The 17570-nt window shown below is 50.6% G+C and overlaps 2 protein-coding genes across 3 annotated transcripts in view; one reads left to right on the top strand and one right to left on the bottom strand.

Moving 5' to 3' along the window:
- Nucleotides 1-558: 558 nt before the first annotated feature.
- Nucleotides 559-9253, top strand: arhgap35b (Rho GTPase activating protein 35b; the record flags this gene model as incomplete). Of its 2 annotated transcripts, XM_079738218.1 has the most annotated exons (7): nucleotides 559-1165; nucleotides 2332-6268; nucleotides 6934-7075; nucleotides 7510-7587; nucleotides 7711-7842; nucleotides 7932-8037; nucleotides 8833-9253. In XM_079738218.1, exons 2-7 carry the CDS (start codon nucleotides 2546-2548, stop codon nucleotides 9251-9253), a joined length of 4602 nt encoding a protein of 1533 aa, XP_079594344.1. In that variant the 5' UTR covers nucleotides 559-1165; nucleotides 2332-2545. The 2 variants fall into 2 exon arrangements, 1 of the variants encoding a protein (XP_079594344.1); XR_013811919.1 differs by lacking the exons at nucleotides 6934-7075; nucleotides 7932-8037; nucleotides 8833-9253 and having other exon boundaries at nucleotides 7711-7767.
- Nucleotides 9254-15783: 6530 nt separating this feature from the next.
- LOC307076982 (cell adhesion molecule DSCAML1-like) overlaps nucleotides 15784-17570 on the bottom strand; it is a gene marked incomplete at its 3' end in the record, with an annotated part of 64573 nt that continues 62786 nt past the window's right edge. Inside the window, 1 exon segment of the mRNA XM_079738215.1 lies at nucleotides 15784-16208. Coding sequence (XP_079594341.1) covers nucleotides 15784-16208 — 425 coding nt within the window.

Here is a 17570-nt window from a genome sequence, read left to right as displayed (position 1 = left end):
ATAATGCATAACCCCAAACAATTCACATCCTCCCCAATATTCATCATCGGCAGATGCTTGGCCTCGGGTCGGTCATTGCATCCACTAATCAGGCTTCTATCCGAAACATACACATCCAATTTCTCCTCCATCACCTAATGCAGAACTGAAGACCCCGTGCATGGGTTGGGTTCTCCGGTGATGCAACGCAACGAAGTCAACCAGCGGTCTATTGTCTCTGTGTGTGTTGGATGTGTTTAGGGCTTACGGCGGTGAAAATACACTCTATTTCGGGGCTTTGACCGCCCCCGGCCGGCTGCCGCTGCGATACCGTCTCCCCTTTGTCCCCACGGCCCGGGCACCTTGTCCATACACCCGCCGCGGGGCTCGGATTCACGCGACACCCTGTGTGCTGAGGGCGACCGGCGGTGCGGTGCTGCAGTGTGTGTATGCGCCGCTGGGTGGGTGCGTGTCCGCAACCACCGACTCCGCTGCTCCCCCCTTCCATAGAAAAGAAGAGAGGGAGAGAGGGAGAGAGAGAGAGAGAGAGAGAGAGAGAGAGAGGAGGAAGGACGCCGCCATTATTGGAAAGCTGGGGGAAAACACATCTACACACACACACACACACACACAAGCAGTGATCTATCGATCGGTTGATCTGGACATGTGCGTGATGGTTGCGGTGGGCCTCTTTCGCACAAAACGCATCTGTGATCGGGACCACGTCTCCGTGTGTGTGAGCCGGGCCGAGCCTGCATTATGTTGCCACAACAATGGACTAAATAAGCAGTGAGACGCAACGTGGTGGTGGACCGCGGACAGGGCAGCGATCCCGGTTTGGAACCAGAGTATTCCTCCCTGAGGAAACATCGCCAGAACAACACTGGATCCCTCCGTCTAACACGGCGGATTTATTCCAGCTTTCCTCGCTTTTCATCGCACAGGACATGCCCGGGCTAGACCAGGACGCAGACTTGACTAAAGGAGGTCTAATCCAAGAAGCGCCCGCTGGATCACACTGAGATATTCTGATTCGCGGCTCCAGACTCTGCGTGTGTGTGTGTGTGTGTGTGTGTGTGTGTGTGTGTGTGTGTGTGTGTGCGTTTGTGTGTATGTCCGTGCACACAGGGCGCAAGGGCTGCGGCAGTAGCTGACAGATGCAGGAGAGAACGGGGAGAATGCGACGGTATGTACCAGTTAATTCATCCTCCCTCCCAGACGCACTACGACGCAGGAGCGGGGCGACACCCAGGCGGCATGGCGTCCCAACCTCCGAGCTATAGGCACTGTTCCCCCGGTGCGGAGAGGGTCGATCGGATTTAGTCTGCAGTTTCATTACGGAGGCCTGGTCCAAGAGCCCGGGAGTTAATACTCACTAACCCACACCAAGGGTTCAGACATTCCTCGGGTGAAAGGGCCTCAGTCTGTTGCTTAGTAGCCAACATATCGCCGCACTGGTGTATGGGGGTAGGAGACGTTGGGTCATTACGGGCTGCGACCAGGATAGTGTGGTTATTGGGGGAGTTTGGGGCCTACATTAACCGGGTAGACAGGCCGGAGTGATTCAGCCCTTACCGAGAGACTCGACACACCTCAGAAGGGCTGGCTGAAGGATGGGCCGATTCACCTTGCACAGTAATGTTCATGAGTGAATGGCCGTGTTTGTTTAATTATCTTATGCATAAATGTACCGGCAAACGGCGGGGTAAAATGCAATTGCTTGTAATGACATGCAGTGGATTGAACGCCAGAACGGACAATGTTATGTTTTTATTATATTAGTGGCTTTAAGGGACTATTATAAACACCAGAAAGATGGACTTGGAGTACGTGTTGTTGTTGGCCGCACCACCAAGGTGCTTGTTCTGACGTCCCGAACGCACCCACTGCGTAATAAAACCTGCCGCTAAATCATTTAGGGAACATCCGGTCTTGTTTTGGCCCAGAATGGGTGTATCTGAATCATGCCTAAAGGTGCAGTTTCCACGTTGTAAACCATAAAACGTTTTTGATGGGTTTTGTGCGAAGGCAGTGATTCGGTAGGATAATGTATGTTTCTACATATACAGGCAAATACAGCACTCATAACCATTTCACTATAGATGCTGAACTAATTTAGCCATTTGAAATGGTAAATCGTAACGTCCCACCAGTTAGATTATCTTATAACACTGCTTTATAACAAATCATTTAAATAGCTTTCAAAAGGTAAAACCTTTGAACTGATGGCATCCATGTGGATCTGTCTTGGCCAACTGCTATTTACATTTAAAGCTAGCTAGTTAGGTTGGAACTCAAGACAGACAGAAGTCATGCCTGTGGTTGTTTTATAAATCTTCTTTCTTTCGACAGGGTCAGAGCGACATAAGAAGTGAAGGAAAGCAGAGGGGGTCTCGTCAGCCCAGTTTCAGTCCACAGCAAACCAGAACCATAAGGGACACGCATCACTCCAACCCCCCTTTCCAGATCACCTCGGTGGGCCAAGTGCAGACACCCGGACGCCGTCTGAGCGAACCCCCTGATACAGCGTGCCGGGTTACGGCAGGATGACCCCCAGCAGCAGACGATGATGATGATGGCGAAGAAGCAGGATGTGCGGGCACCCATCTACAACCTGGTGGCGGTGGGCCTGTCGGGCACGGAGAAGGAGAAGGGCCAGTGCGGCGTGGGGAAGTCCTGCCTCTGCAACCGCTTTGTGCGCCCCAGCGCCGACCACTTCTACCTGGACCACACCTCCGTGCTGAGCACCAGCGACTTCGGCGGCCGCGTGGTGAACAACGACCACTTCCTGTTCTGGGGCGAGGTGGCCCGGGCGGTGGAGGAAGGGCCCGAGTGCCGGATGCACGTGGTGGAGCAGACGGAGTTCATCGACGACCAGACCTTCCAGCCGCACCGCAGCACGGCCATGCAGCCCTACATCAAGCGGGCGGCCGGCACCAAGCTGGCCTCGGCCGAGAAGCTGATGTACTTCTGCACCGACCAGCTGGGCCTGGAGCAGGACTTTGAGCAGAAGCAGATGCCCGAGGGGAAGCTGCAGGTGGACGGCTTCCTGCTGTGCGTGGACGTCAGCCGGGGGATGAACCGCAACTTTGACGACCAGCTGAAGTTCGTCAGTAACCTGTACAGTCAGCTCAGCAAGACCAAGAAGCCCATGGTGCTGGTCCTCACCAAGTGTGACGAAGGAGTGGAACGGTACATCAAGGATTCTCACACGTTCGCCATTACCAAGAAGAGTCTGCCCGTGGTTGAGACGTCCGCTCGCTCCAACATCAACGTCGACCTGGCCTTCCTGACCCTGGTGCAGCTGATAGACAAGGGCAGGGGCAAGCCCAAGATCATCCCCTACTTCGAGGCCCTTAAGCTCCAGAGTCAGCAGATTGCGTCCGCTAAGGATCGCTACGAATGGCTGGTGAATCGCATCGTGAAGAACCACAACGAAACCTGGCTGAACACCAGCCGACGCATGAACTCCTCCGCCGAGTACAAGGAATACGTGTTCCTGGAGGGAACAGCCAAGTGTAAAAAGCTCTTTCAACAGCACGTGTACCGCCTGAAGCAGGAACACATAGAGCGGCGCCGTAAAACCTACTTAAGCACTCTTCCCTTAGCACTTAGCTCCCTGGTGCCGGACCTGGATGAGATCGACCAGCTCAGCTGGTCAGGCGTCCAGAAGGTTCTGGAGTCCAAGCAGCACTTTTCCCACTGGTTCGTGGTCCTTGAAGACTCCCCCTGGGAGGACACGCCCCACATCGACAACATGGAGGACGAGCGGATCCCCTCGGACCTCCTGGAGACCGCGCCCGCCGAGAACATCTTCGACGCCCACCTGGAACACCTGCGCGACGAGTGCAGGAGGGCGGAGATCCGACACGAGTTCAAGCAGAAGTTGGCCTCCTCGCCCTTCGTCACGCCCGGGAAGCCCTGGGAGGAGGCCCGCAGCTTCATCATGAACGAGGAGTTCTACCAGTGGCTGGAGGAGTCGGAGTACCTGGACCTCTACAACCGCCACCAGAAGGAGACCATCGACCACGCCAAGGAGGACTTCCAGGAGCTGCTGCTGGAGTACTCTGAGCTCTTCTACGAGCTCGAAGTGGACGCCAAGCCCAGTAAGGAGAAAATGGGGGCCATACAGGAAGTTCTGGGGGAGGAGGTGAGGTTCAAGGCCCTGCAGAAGCTCCCGGCTGAGAGGGATGCGCTGGTGTTGAAGCACATCCACTTTGTCTACCACCCCACCAAGGAGACGTGTCCGAGCAGCCCCCTGTGCGGAGACTTCAAGATGGAGCAGCTCCTCGTCTCCCGCTTCCCCTCCTGCTACCCCTTCTTTGACATGAGGGCTCACTTCAGCGAAGGCAAAGCCGACCGCATCAACCTGGTGATCCTGGGGAAAGACGGACTGGCCAGGGAGTTCGCCAACGAGATACGGGCGCTGTGCACCAACGACGACCGCTACGTGCTGGACGGGAAGATCTACGAGCTGACGCTGCGGCCCATCGAGGGAAACGTGCGCCTTTCCGTCAACTCCTTCCACACCCCCACCTTCACCCCACACGGCTGCCTGTGTCTGTACAACTCCAAGGAGTCCCTGACCTACGTGGTGGAGAGCCTGGAACGGCTGAGGGAGTCCACGCTGGGCCGCAGGGACAGCCAGCTCGCTCAGCTGTCGACGTCCCTCCTGCTGGTCACCAAGAGGGGCTTGGGGTCGTACGCGGACATCGGCGGGGAAACGGCCTTGAACCTGATCACGCAGGGCCAGCAGGTCTCCCGGAGACTGCAGTGTAGCTTCCTGGACCCCGCCTCCCCGGGCGTGGGCTACGGGCACAACGTGAATGAGATGCAGATCAACCAGGTGCTCCGGGGCCTGCTGGACCTCAGGAGGAGCTCGTCCTTCAGTAGCAACTCCCCCCCGCTCCTCCCTGAGCCCCAGGGTCTCCGGGACTCCCCCCACCAGTCCAGTCCAGAGGCCGACATCCGCATCGTCATGTGCTTGATGTGTGGGGACGCGTACGACATCGAGCAGCTGCTCTCCCCCTTCCTCATGCCTCCGCACTGCAGACCTCTGTCCAGCAGCGGCACGTCGGTCATGCTGGAGCAGACGCTGGGAGGACACAAGCTGCTGATAGAGCTGTCCCTGCTCTCCTACCACGCCTCCTTCTCCTTGCGCAAGAGCCGGCTGGTGCACGGCTACATTGCCACCTACTCCGTCTCCAGGAAGGCATCCCTGGAGACTCTGTGTGCCTTCCTGTGCGAGGTGCAGGACATCATCCCCGTCCAGCTGCTGGCGGTGGGAGACAGCCAGGCGGAGCTTAGCGACAGCGACTACGCCCGCGACCAGCTCATCCAGGGCGAGGAGCTGGCCCACGAGATCGAGGGGCGATTCAACAGCGTGGTATGTGGATCGGGAGGGGTGCCGGGGGGCCTGCACCGGATCGAAATGTTTCACCCGTTCCTGTTGGAGGTGGCGGAGAAGCGCAACATCGTGGAGGCCACCCACATGTACGACAACGTGGCGGACTCTTGCCCCACGGAGGTGGTGTACTCCCCCCGCTGCAGCTCCCCCAGCCCTGTCACCATGTTCCTGGACTCCGAGGACGACGTGGACCCCTCCCCCCCGTACTACGACGGGACCATGGCCTCCCACGGGGGCGGGTACAACCTCCCGGACCTGGACTCCAGCGACATCTCCGTCATCTCTGAAATCAGCTCCTTCGAGAGCCGGCTGAACCACAAGGTCTCCACCCAGTCGAGGGCGAAGCCCACCGTCACCTTCGACTTCCGGAAGATCGCCCGCAACCCGTACGGCGACACGGTGGGCCACCGGCGCTCGCTGCCCTCCGCCGTGACCTGGGTGCCCGGGGGGGGCGACAGCTACGACCCGTCGGACTACGCCGAGCCCGTGGACGCCGTCTCAAAGCCCCGCCCCAGCAACGAGGAGATCATCTACTCGGTGCCGCACGACAGCACGCAGGGCAAGATCATCACCATCCGCAACTCCAACCGCACGCACTCCAACGGAAACGGCTCGGACAGCGACGCCGACTCCGGCTCGCTGGAGCGCCGCAGGAAGTTCTCGGCGGTGGGGGTGAAGCCCCGCCTCTACCGCGACCGCTCCAAGCGCCTGGGAAAGTTCAGCAGCTTCCGGAGCAGCTTCATTGGCAGCGATGATGAAGTCGGAGCGCTGGCCAAGTCCAAGGAGGACGACTACGGCACACTGAAGGGGGAGAGCCTTGTGGAGGAGAGCGAGGACCCCAAGAAGAGGAACATCCTCAAGAGCCTGCGCAGGACCGCCAAGGTTGGTCCCCTAACCCTTGTACTCACGCTATCGTCTACACCTTGTACTTATGCTAATGCTAATGCTCTTCACCTTGTCCTCATGTTAATGCTGATATAGGAATACTCTACACCTTGTACTCATGTTTATGCTAATGTTGTACAGGAATACTCTATACCTTGTAATCATGCTAATGTTAATTAATACAGAAATACTAAAGCTCAAAACTGATGAGGAACGACTTTACGCCTTTTACTATTACTATTACTATTACTAATACTAATGTTCAGTATTGATTTGTCTTATTAATGCTACTAACTGACTAGATTCCAAAATGCACCACACTAAATACTACGTACTCAGTAAATACTTGTACCAACAAACCCCCCACATACTAATATCATACTAGTACTCAGGTTCACCAGGCCTGTCTCTGCAGTGTTCACCAAGCATCTTGTTTGTTTTAGATGTGCTCCACGGTTGCCATGTGAACTGGACTTGGGAGAAAGCTGAAGTTCTTTTATATAAATAGATGGACCCTTGTCGAATTAAGATGAAATATTGTTCAGAATGTTGTTCTGTCACGACTGTGTAGAGAGACCATTTTGTTCCATTTAAAGAGAAGCTTACACCCCAACGCCCATGGAAGCAGACGCTGTATTCGAATGCTTCTTTCTCCTCTCCAGAAGTCGCGAGCAAAGCCCCGCCCTGCGATCCCCAAGCCGCTGGAGAGCAGCTACTTCGGGGTCCCGCTGATCAGCGTGGTGTCCCCGGACCGCCCCATTCCCCTTTTCATCGAGAAGTGTGTCCGCTACATCGAGACCACCGGTGAGACAGCTCGTCTCTTTTACGTCTCCTTTACAACCAACCGGAAGCTCTGGCCTTGTCTCATTCATATCCCGAGCCACAAATGAGGCCATACTGCGTCAAGCAGCGAAGGATCGTAGTCGTGGTTGATGAACGAGGGTAGTCATTGATTCTAGTAGCTGGCAGTAGATGCGTGTTCAATACAATGAAAAGGTGTCTCAGCACCTTGAGATGAACATGCTGTGTATGAGTCAGAGGGTTCTCAGTGTCTCATGAACGTACGGCTGCTGACGCGCACGCCGCTGTCCTCCTCTTCCCTCTTCATTTATCGTTTCTTCATTTCTCATCTTGGTCGTCCCTTCTCATGTCGTCATCCTCACCTTGTAATTATCTTCGCCTATTCTTCTCCCATTCCCGTCTCTGCCACTCACTAACCTTCACATCCCCTCACCCAGGTTTGAGTACGGAGGGTCTGTACCGGGTCAGTGGGAACAAGTCTGAGATGGAGAGCATGCAGAGACAGTTTGACCAGGGTGAGTGACCCTTCCCATCTGCCAATCAATCCATAGACCGTGGCTCATTCCCCCAGATATTTAACACCTTAGACGCTGCATGTCAGTTCCCCTAAGCCTGACCTTCTGTGTGCTCCTGTCTAGACCACGGCCTGGACCTGGTGGAGAAGGACTTTGCCATCAACACGGTGGCCGGAGGGCTGAAGAGCTTCTTCTCTGAGCTGCCCGAGCCGCTCGTTCCCTGCCCCCTCCAGGTGGACCTGCTGGACGCCTTCAGTAAGGACCACCTCCTGTAAACGTGTGAGTTGCATCGCCAGTGGTGGTGAGACGCCGGTCCTGCTAACAGCTCTTCTTGTCTCCCCCAGAGCTCATGGACCGCGAGCAGAGGCTCTACACCATGAAGGACGTGTTGAGGAGGTTCCCCCGTGAGAACTATGAGGTCTTCAAATACGTCTCCACCCATCTGCACAAGTCAGTACTTCACTCAGTCCTCCGAGCTGCTCTGGTGGTGCATGGTGGACCAGGTGGCAGCCGTCAACGCCTGATGGTCAAGCTGCCAAGCCACTGACACGTAGTTCCTCTAATGGCCTATAGGTGTCTCTGAGTACCCTCATGGTGGCAACTATGGATGGCTTCCACTGCTGCCTGCAAAAACTACAAGCATGTAAAGGGAAACCTACGGCTTCATTACCGCCGTTTGTAAAGCAATGGCCGACGTCACAGACCCCAACCCTAACCCTACCAATCAGAATCTGGCTGGCCGTGAGTCCAGCCAGTGGCCGGGGGGTCTCTCTGTGTAGCTCAGTGTGTCGGTCAGGAGCTGTAAAGCCCGGACCGACTGTAGATGGTCAATAGACGTCGTGTGTGATGTGTGCAGGGTTGCTGCAGACATTTGTGGTGTGTAGCACAGTTCTACATACGCGTGTAGCACACCCTTTTGAAGCTTTGAAGCAGATAGCGAGAACGTGCAGCCACGGCAACGATATACTATAAATACCGTGGATGAGCGTGGCCCGACCCCACGCTTCATCACGCCGACTATGAAAGAGTTTGTGTGTGAGGTGTCTGATTGTGTGCGTGTCTGTGTTAGAGGCGTGGTCTTATTGTGTGCGTGAGTTTTTTTTACTGTGTGTGTGAAGTGTCTGATTGTGTGCGTGTGTGTCTGAGAAGGTGTCTGACTGTGTGTATGGAGGTGTTAGACTGTGTGAGCGGAGGTGTCCGACTGGGTGTCTGGCTGTGTCTTACGGGGTGCTCTGTGTCCTCCAGGGTGAGCCAGCTGAGCCGGGTCAACCTGATGACCAGCGAGAACCTGTCCATCTGCTTCTGGCCCACCCTGATGCGGCCCGACTTCACCACCATGGACGCCCTGACGGCCACGCGGACCTACCAGACCATCATCGAGTGCTTCATCCACCAGTGTGCTTTCTTCTTCTACAATCAGCCCCTCCTGGACTCCCCCACCGGCCTGGGGGGGCTCCCCGCCTCCCCCACCACCACGCTGACGGGGGGAGGCTCCGCCTACTCCTGCTACCGCTCCTCCCCCCCACACAACCCCGCCCACTTCGGCCCGCTGCAGCAGTCTCCGCCCACCACCCCCCAGTCGCCCCTGCAGTCCCTGCTGCCCCCTCTGCACCAACACCCCCACCCGCACCACCACCCACCCCCTGCCGAGCAGGAGACCCTGTGAGGAGGGGGGGGGGGGGGAGACCGCAAACCAAGTGCCCACCACACACACACACACACACACACACACACACACACACACACACACACACACACACACACACACACACACACACACACACACACTAGAACACGCGCATGCACTCACTACTAGATTTTATAGTATCTTTCGTGGGGATTGGGGACTTTGATGTGAGGAGAGTCTTGTGTGTCTGCGCTGGTTACCATGGTGACTGGCCTCCATAGTTACTGACTCCACACAAGCATCGTGTCACAACGTCACCTTTAGGTCTCGTAACGATATCAGTGTTAGCTCCACTTCAGTCCAGAACCACTTCCGTGGAGAACACGTGTTTGTGGCCACCATGTGTTTTGTTTTTTTGTGTATAATTATTTTTTACAAGTTTAATATATTTTCTTTTTTTCCTCATGAAAGTACTGCCACTGGATGTACAGACTGTTCTCCTGCCCAGCCTCTAGAGGGAGGTGATGGACAGACTGTCCTCCTGCCTCTAGAGGGAGGTGATGGACAGACTTCTCCTGCCTCTAGAGGGAGGTGATGGACAGACTTCTCCTGCCTCTAGAGGGAGGTGATGGACAGACTTCTCCTGCCTCTAGAGGGAGGTGATGGACAGACTGTCCTTCTGCCTCTAGAGGGAGGTGATGGACAGACTTCTCCTGCCTCTAGAGGGAGGTGATGGACAGACTTCTCCTGCCCAGCTTCTAGAGGGAGGTGATGGACAGACTTCTCCTGCCTCTAGAGGGAGGTGATGGACAGACTTCTCCTGCCCAGCTTCTAGAGGGAGGTGATGGACAGGCTGTCCTCCTGCCTCTAGAGGTAGCTGATAGACAGACCTCCTGATAGACAGTCCTCCTGCCCTGCCTCTATCTGAGAGGGAGGTCAGCATGGGGCGAAGTAGGGGTGGGGTATCCATGGATGCACTTTAATGATTACTTTATGGTTTGTAGTTTTTCCTGTTGCCATGGCGATTTGGCCACCGATCAAACAGCCAATGGCGCTGTCTCGTCAGGAGCGCCAGGCCAGCGGCCCCTCGCTTACTTACAACACTGTTCCTCTTAATTTGTCTTCATCTGGTTCCCCTTAATGCGTCTTCCCCCAAACCTGGTTCCTCTTAGTTTGTGTCCTTGTTTTGAAGCACTTTGTTAGTGGTGTCATTAAAACGCTGCCATCTTGTTAAGTGTGTTATGGCACGAGCTTGGAACCAACAACCCCTTTTTTTTAAAAGAGGAGACACAGAATGTGTTTTCTAGGTCAATCCAGGGTTCTAATTTGAGGTTGTGGTTTAGGGTTCCTTCTGCTGATGTTCTTGTGAGAACTTTCGGAACCGACGAGGGTTATGGGATCCTCCACTTAGCTTCAAGATGTTTCCCCCCCCCCCAACGTCATTTCCGAACACGGCCGCGCCCTTCAGCGATGTGCATCACCTGGGTCTCGATGTCGCCATCTCGCGTCCAGGGAAACCACAGCGTTGAAATCTGATAGGCTGCTTGTACGGTCGTCTGCACCAATCTCTTTGTACTCATTTAACATGAAGGATTTGGTTGCCTGACGCACCCCGCAGAGACGCTGGAGTGGAAGTTGTGTTTATATCAGCTGTGTGCTGCCACCATGTCGTCTCTGTGTTCACAAACACACACGCTAGCATCACCGTGGATACCACTGTTCACGAGAGAGTGAGCATGTCTCTGCTGCTCTCTCTCTCTCTCCTCTGTTCTCTCTCTACTCTCTCCCCTCTCTAGTCTTTGGAAGAAATGTTCTAAACACAGAAGACCTAACTGTCACTGTTCTCCGTAGTCGGCCCGCGGGCTCGGATGAGGAAGAACTGAAGAAGGAAAACCAATAAAGAATCATTCACCGGTACTTAAAGGAGCTATCAAATCTTGAATTTGTTAAGTCAGTCATGTGATCACGGGCCTATCAGGGTTCAGAGGTCATACTGTAGCATTGTGAAGTTTATTCTGGGGGGGGGGGGATAAGAGGTCAAAGGTGAAGAGAGACGCCAATGACTGTTCCGTTAAAATGTGATTGGTTGGAGGACATGATGATGAACCTCCTGGTCTCATACCGGACGAGACGGGCGGGTGGGGGGAAGGGTGCCCTGTAGTCGATGGTATAAAATATTTCTAGTGTGTATTTCGATGATTGAAAGTCCATTTTTACGATTTTGTGAATGGTTTAAGGTCGCTTCGGTTCAGTGCATGATTCAAGAACACGTGGGTGGAGTGAGGTCAATCGCGGTCTGAAAACAGGAAACCCCGGCGAGTTAAACAAATGAAGTGAAATCATGAAATAAAGCGTAAAAAGTTGTCCGATTTAAAGTACTGTGCATAAAAGCAAACCATGGATTTAGTTTGACTGAAATGGTGTTTCAAGATGAAGGCCTTATGTGAACTGTATAATAGTTAATAAATTAAATCTTGTAAACTTGTCCATAGACCTCTAAATGTGTTTGGGTCTTTATTTCAACCTGTTTCTATTTGTGCCGTATGATAACTACACCAAGTACATGATTTAGGGCATCATATCAATCTTCTAGCATGTATTTAGGCCTAATGTTATGGGTTTCATTTCCAAAACAAGCTAAGCTGCTCAGAAGATGGACGCCAGATAGACATGCTATGTTTCAGATATATTAAGCTAACATGAAGATATCTTTACATGAATCTATCACAACCAGATGGTCACTAAACAAAACCCTTATGGGCTGTTGATTAGCATGTTAAACAATGTGGAACCGGTAATACCGTTTTTAACATCTTGTTAATGGCCAATAGAGGGGATTAGTGGTTGTGTTTCAACCCTAAAACATTCTGGGTTCACACCGAATGTACCAAGTAGTCCTGTAGGCCTCCCTGAGCAAGATATCCTTTTTAGTGGAGACGTAAATTCCTTAACTGGCTTAGGAAAAATCAAAGGGCTAGCTCTACTCAGATAAATGACTAGCTACTCAAAATACCTACAACGAGTTCTCAACAATACCAGCAGCGGCCCTCACACTACCCAGTTAATTCAGGAGCGGGTTGTGTTGGTGTAACTGGACGCGCTGGTAATTAGGAGTTTATGCATCGATGTGCTGACGTAAAAAAGACTGGATGAAATATTTACCACCTACCCGTCATAGATGGCTGCCCACTCGGCCGGAGCCAGGGCCCGACCCGCCGACACGGTACGCTTGGAGCTTGCTGCCACCTGCCGGATATATGGCTGTAGGGAAGGTAATGTGTGTACATTGCGTTACAGACATGATTCGTCAAATTGAACAACAAAGGTTAACGTTGAACCTTCTGGTTGACTTGTATTCACCTGAACAAAGTGTTACTCTGGCGGGAGTTTGTCTAACGGTTTTCGTCTTCTGAGGGGGAGGGGGAGGCGCGGTCGGGGAACACAGTGGGGCTCCAAAAGCGCTAAATACATGAATATATTAATGAATAAATATAGACGTGGACTCCAGAAGACGATTGCGTTTAGAAAAGACATTAAGCGTGGAATATGAAAGATAGCTTTATTGCATAAGGTGTTAGAATGTTTTTATTTTTTTGTCTCTTTTCATATAAAATGTTCGTTTGAACACAAGCATCTGCTGTAACAAGCAACTCAAACAAATGTTCCCGGGGCCCTCGACATTTTTCTTTTTTTATTTCACTTTTTCATACATTTTTTTATCCGTCAAATTTCCCTTTTAGCAAGCATGCAATGACGTATTTTGAGGATGAACAAAAAATACAAAATGATATAAAAAAAAGAAAAGGAAAATAGTACAAGCGACAACATCAAAATACCTTTTAAAAAAAGAATAAAAATCCAACAAATTAGTATCAAAAACATAAAGGGAAAGAAAAATGCATTTTGCTCACTACTGAAATAAAATCATATCCTTGATCTTGTCTCAAATTCTGGCGTTGGGGCACGGGATCCTGATAGATGCCCTGGTTGAAGAAAATAGCTCTTAATTCAAAACTGTATTTTATGTACACGTGTTTTTATAAACAACACTGACAAGGAAGCAATGGCGGAGTTAAGGGTGGAACCGTTGGATGAGCTGGACAGAAGGAGGAAGATGGGGAGAGAGGCTTCCGGTGAGGCCAACCTGTATTTACACAACATCAGAGACATCCTGGTTCTCTGGGCTTGAATGGGCCCAGCACTGACCAGGAGTACTGCCGTTCTGCTGAGTAATACTGCAGTACTGGCGGGGATTACCGCAGTACTGCTTAGTAATTCTGCAGTTCTGCTGAGTAACACTGCAGTAATGATGGGTAATACTGCAGTACAGCTGAGTAACACTGCAGTACTGATGGGTAGTTCTGCAGTACGACTGAGTAACACTGCAGTAATGATGGGTAATACTGCAGTACAGCTGAGTAACACTGCAGTACTGATGGGTAGTTCTGCAGTACGACTGAGTAACACTGCAGGAATAATTGTCGGTAGTACTGCTGAAATGGTGGGTAGTAATGCAGTACTGCTAATACTGCAGTACTGCGGAGTGACACTGCAGTACCGGCTCATAGTATTTCAGTACTGGCTTGCAGTATTTGGTAGTATTAGTGAGTACTGCAGTACCGAGGCTGGCAGCCTTGTAAGCGTTTGGCCAGTGAAACAAACATTGTAGAATAAAAAACTGAAATTTGATAAATGAAATAAAGAAAAACTGTGAACAACCCCCCCCCCCCCCCCCCCCCCCCGTATGCAGACCAAGACAACAAGCGACGCTGGGGATGAGTGAATAAATAAGGAGAAACACATAATGATGGAGACGCTTCAAAACCCATCCCAGTATGTACATTATATGTAGTACTTCATTATATGTAGTACTTCATTATATGTAGTACATGTACATGATGGAGAACACAGACAGTACTTTAGACAGGGCAGTAGTACCACTGAGTGCATTATATATTTTGTACCAAGCTCCCTGACAAATACTAGTACTTCTGGATCAGTACATCATATACTAGAATCGGGATCCGTATCATAGTATCTCGATCAGTATCATAGTATCTCGATCAGAACATCATATACTAGTATCTGGATCCGTATCATAGTATCTGGATCAGTATCATAGTATCTGGATCAGTACATCATTTACTAGTATTTGAATCAGAATCATAGTATTTGGATCAGAACTTCATATACCAGAATCTGGATAATTATCATAGTATCTGGATCAGAACTTCATATACAAGAATCTGGATCAGCATCATAGTATCTGGATCAGAACATCATATACCAGAATCTGGATCAGAACTCATACTCCTGTTTCTTCACATGATTGGGAGTCCTACGGCTGCTTGTCCGTGACTATACTTCGGCTGACTACTCAGAGTCTATCAGAGAGGTTGGTAGCGTGTGTTACCGTTACCGTGACGCGTGTTTATCACACAAACACCTGCGTGTCTGTGCAAAGATTACCGCTGGGAACCAGTTGAAACCACTGGTCAAAACGCAGATAGCTACCAGTCGCTGAGTCATAGGATAGTATAAGATAAGATGGTGTTTTATTAATCCCAGATGGGAAATTCAGGTGGCTGCACCAGCAATAATGACATTGAATATTGGTCAATAAATAAATGTATGGATTTATCTATCGACCTGCGCTGGAATACGGTCTGGTCTTTAATACTTTTTTCTTTATTAGAGGAAATCTTTCTGTGGTTCTACTTTTGGGTCGTGGAGATTGGCACTTCCTGTCTTCACATGACAGGGAACCAATCAACACGCAGTAACAGACAGTACTTCCTGTTTATAGACTCTTCTTTATAACTGCTCTTTAAATGAATGAGCGATTGTCTTTGTTAAAATCAACAATAGATTCAATGTTAAAGTTGTTATATATATACCACTACACTAGCGTAGTATATGCTATTAATACTTTGTCATAATTTTAGTTAGATGTCAATAATATACCTACATAAAAATATATATATATGCATTTATGTAAAATCTGTTATAATACCAAATATTCTCTATTTGTATTGCGAGAAATACTAGCTATGTCATTTGGGTTTTGATGATTGGACAAGCTGTCGGATAGGGTCACGCTGGAAAGGGGGGAATTAGGGAGACGAACTTTGACCTTCGGGAGCAGAACATCTTGTGGACATCGAGAGAAACGCCAAGAGGAGGAGATGAAAACTGGCAACTTAAATCAGGACTCCTGTCAATATTGAGAAACGCTCAAGCAATGGAGACAGTGCATGTGTGTGTGTGTGTGTGTGTGTGTGAGTGTGGGGCCACACGGGTCAGTAGACTTGGTCGCCATAGCTACGGAGCATCGGCGCTCCGATCGTATCGACCAATAGGACGGGGCTCCCGGTCCTCTGGGCTCCTCCCTCCTAGCGAGGGGGGAGCCGACGACGGCACGGCCCACGGTGAGCTGAAGGCGGTCCCTCGTGGTCGGACCCAGGTGGGCGGGGTCAGCGCGGTGTCTGTCGGGTCTCGGGAAGACGCGGCCATGCTCTGCCTGGCCCCCAGGGGGTCCACCAGGGAGTCTGGGGGGCGGAGGGCCGGGGCTACACCAGCGTATAGGACTTGGAGTAGGCCCCTGCGCCCCCCCCGCTCTGTTTCTGCAGCCGGCCCAGCGCGGAGGTGGAGCTCTCCAGCAGAGAGTCCCGGGAGCCCCCCTTGCTGCTGGGGGTGGGGTTGCTGCCGGTGCTGGAGGTGGAGGCGGTGGCGGCCGTCGCCGCCAGGGTCCTCTGGGGCAGGGTGGCCGTGCCCGAGCCCAGGCCCAGGCCGCTGAGGCCCGAGTGGCCCAGCGTCAGGGCCTGCTTGGCGGGGTCTAGTGTCAGGTGCCGCCCCTGTGTGTGGTAGGCCCTCTGGGCCAGGCTGCGGATGGACGCCTCCCTGGGGGGCACGGCCGGGCACGGGTCCTGGAGCTCGCTCTGCTTGCGGAAGAACGGGTCGGACTTCATGTAGAGGGGCAGGTTGCAGAACTCACCTGGTGGAGCAGGTGGGGGCCGAGACGGACGGAGAGGAGAGGGAGGAGATACAGTAAGGTCAAGATACAGTAAGAGATCCAGTAAGGTAAGGACACAAGATAGAGGACAGAGTAAGAGATACAGTAAGGTGAGGATACAAGATGGAGTAAGAGAAACAGTAAGGTGAGGATACAAGATAGGGTATAGAGTAAGAGATACAGTAAGGTAAGGACACAAGAAAGAGTAAGAGATACATTAAGGTGAGGATACAAGATAGGGTATAGAGTAAGAGATACAGTAAGGTAAGGAGACAAGAAAGAGTAAGAGATACAGTAAGGTGAGGATACAATATGGAGTAAGAGATACAGTAAGGTAAGGAGACAAGAAAGAGTAAGAGATAAAGTAAGGTGAGGATACAAGATGGAGTAAAAGATACAGTAAGGTAAGGAGACAAGAAAGAGTAAGAGATACAGTAAGGTGAGGATACAAGATGGAGTAAGAGATACAGTAAGTTAAGGACACAAGAAAGAGTAAGAGATCCATTAAGGTTAGGATACAAGATAGGGTATAGAGTAAGAGATACAGTAAGTTCAAGATGCAAGATAAAAGACAGAGTAAGAGGACAGTAAGGTCCAGATACAAGAAAGAGGATAGAGTAAGAGATACAGTAAGGTCAAGATACTACAGTAAGAGATACAGTAAGGTCAAGATACAAGATAGAGTAAGAGATAAAGAAAGGTCAAGATACAAGATAGAGGACAGTAAGAGAGATACAGTAAATTAAAGGAACAAAATAGAGTAAGAGATACAGTAAGGTCAAGATACTAGAGTAAGAGATACAGTAAGGTCAAGATACAAGATAGAGGACAGTAAGAGAGATACAGTAAGTTAAAGATACAAGATAGAGTTAGAGATACAGTAAATATCCAAGATAGAGGACAGAGTAAGAGATACAGTGAGATAAGGATACAAGATAGAGTAAGAGATACAGTAAGGTCAAGACACAAGATAGAGTAAGAGATACAGTGAGGTAAAGATGTGCGTTGAAGGGGATAAATGAAAGTAAAGTCTCCTGTATTTTCTTCACCACGTTCAGTGTATCATTCCCTCTTGGACCAGGATATATATTCATGTAAAATAATATATATAATAAAATATCTATAAAATACCTATAAAATAAAACATAAAATACATATAATAAAATATATATTAAATAAAATAATACAATATCTATAAAATAATGCATAAAATAATACATATATTATCTATATTATAAAAAGCATAAAATATAATATATATATCATATAATATATATAATCTTTATAATATGATATCTTTGATATGATTTATTTAATATAACTGTTAAATGTTTATATCATACC

The sequence above is a fragment of the Pollachius pollachius genome, assembly GCF_949987615.1.
Source record: "Pollachius pollachius genome assembly, chromosome: 6".
Classification (NCBI taxonomy): Eukaryota; Metazoa; Chordata; class Actinopteri; order Gadiformes; family Gadidae; genus Pollachius; species Pollachius pollachius.
This window is presented reverse-complemented; position numbering and strand designations above follow the sequence as displayed.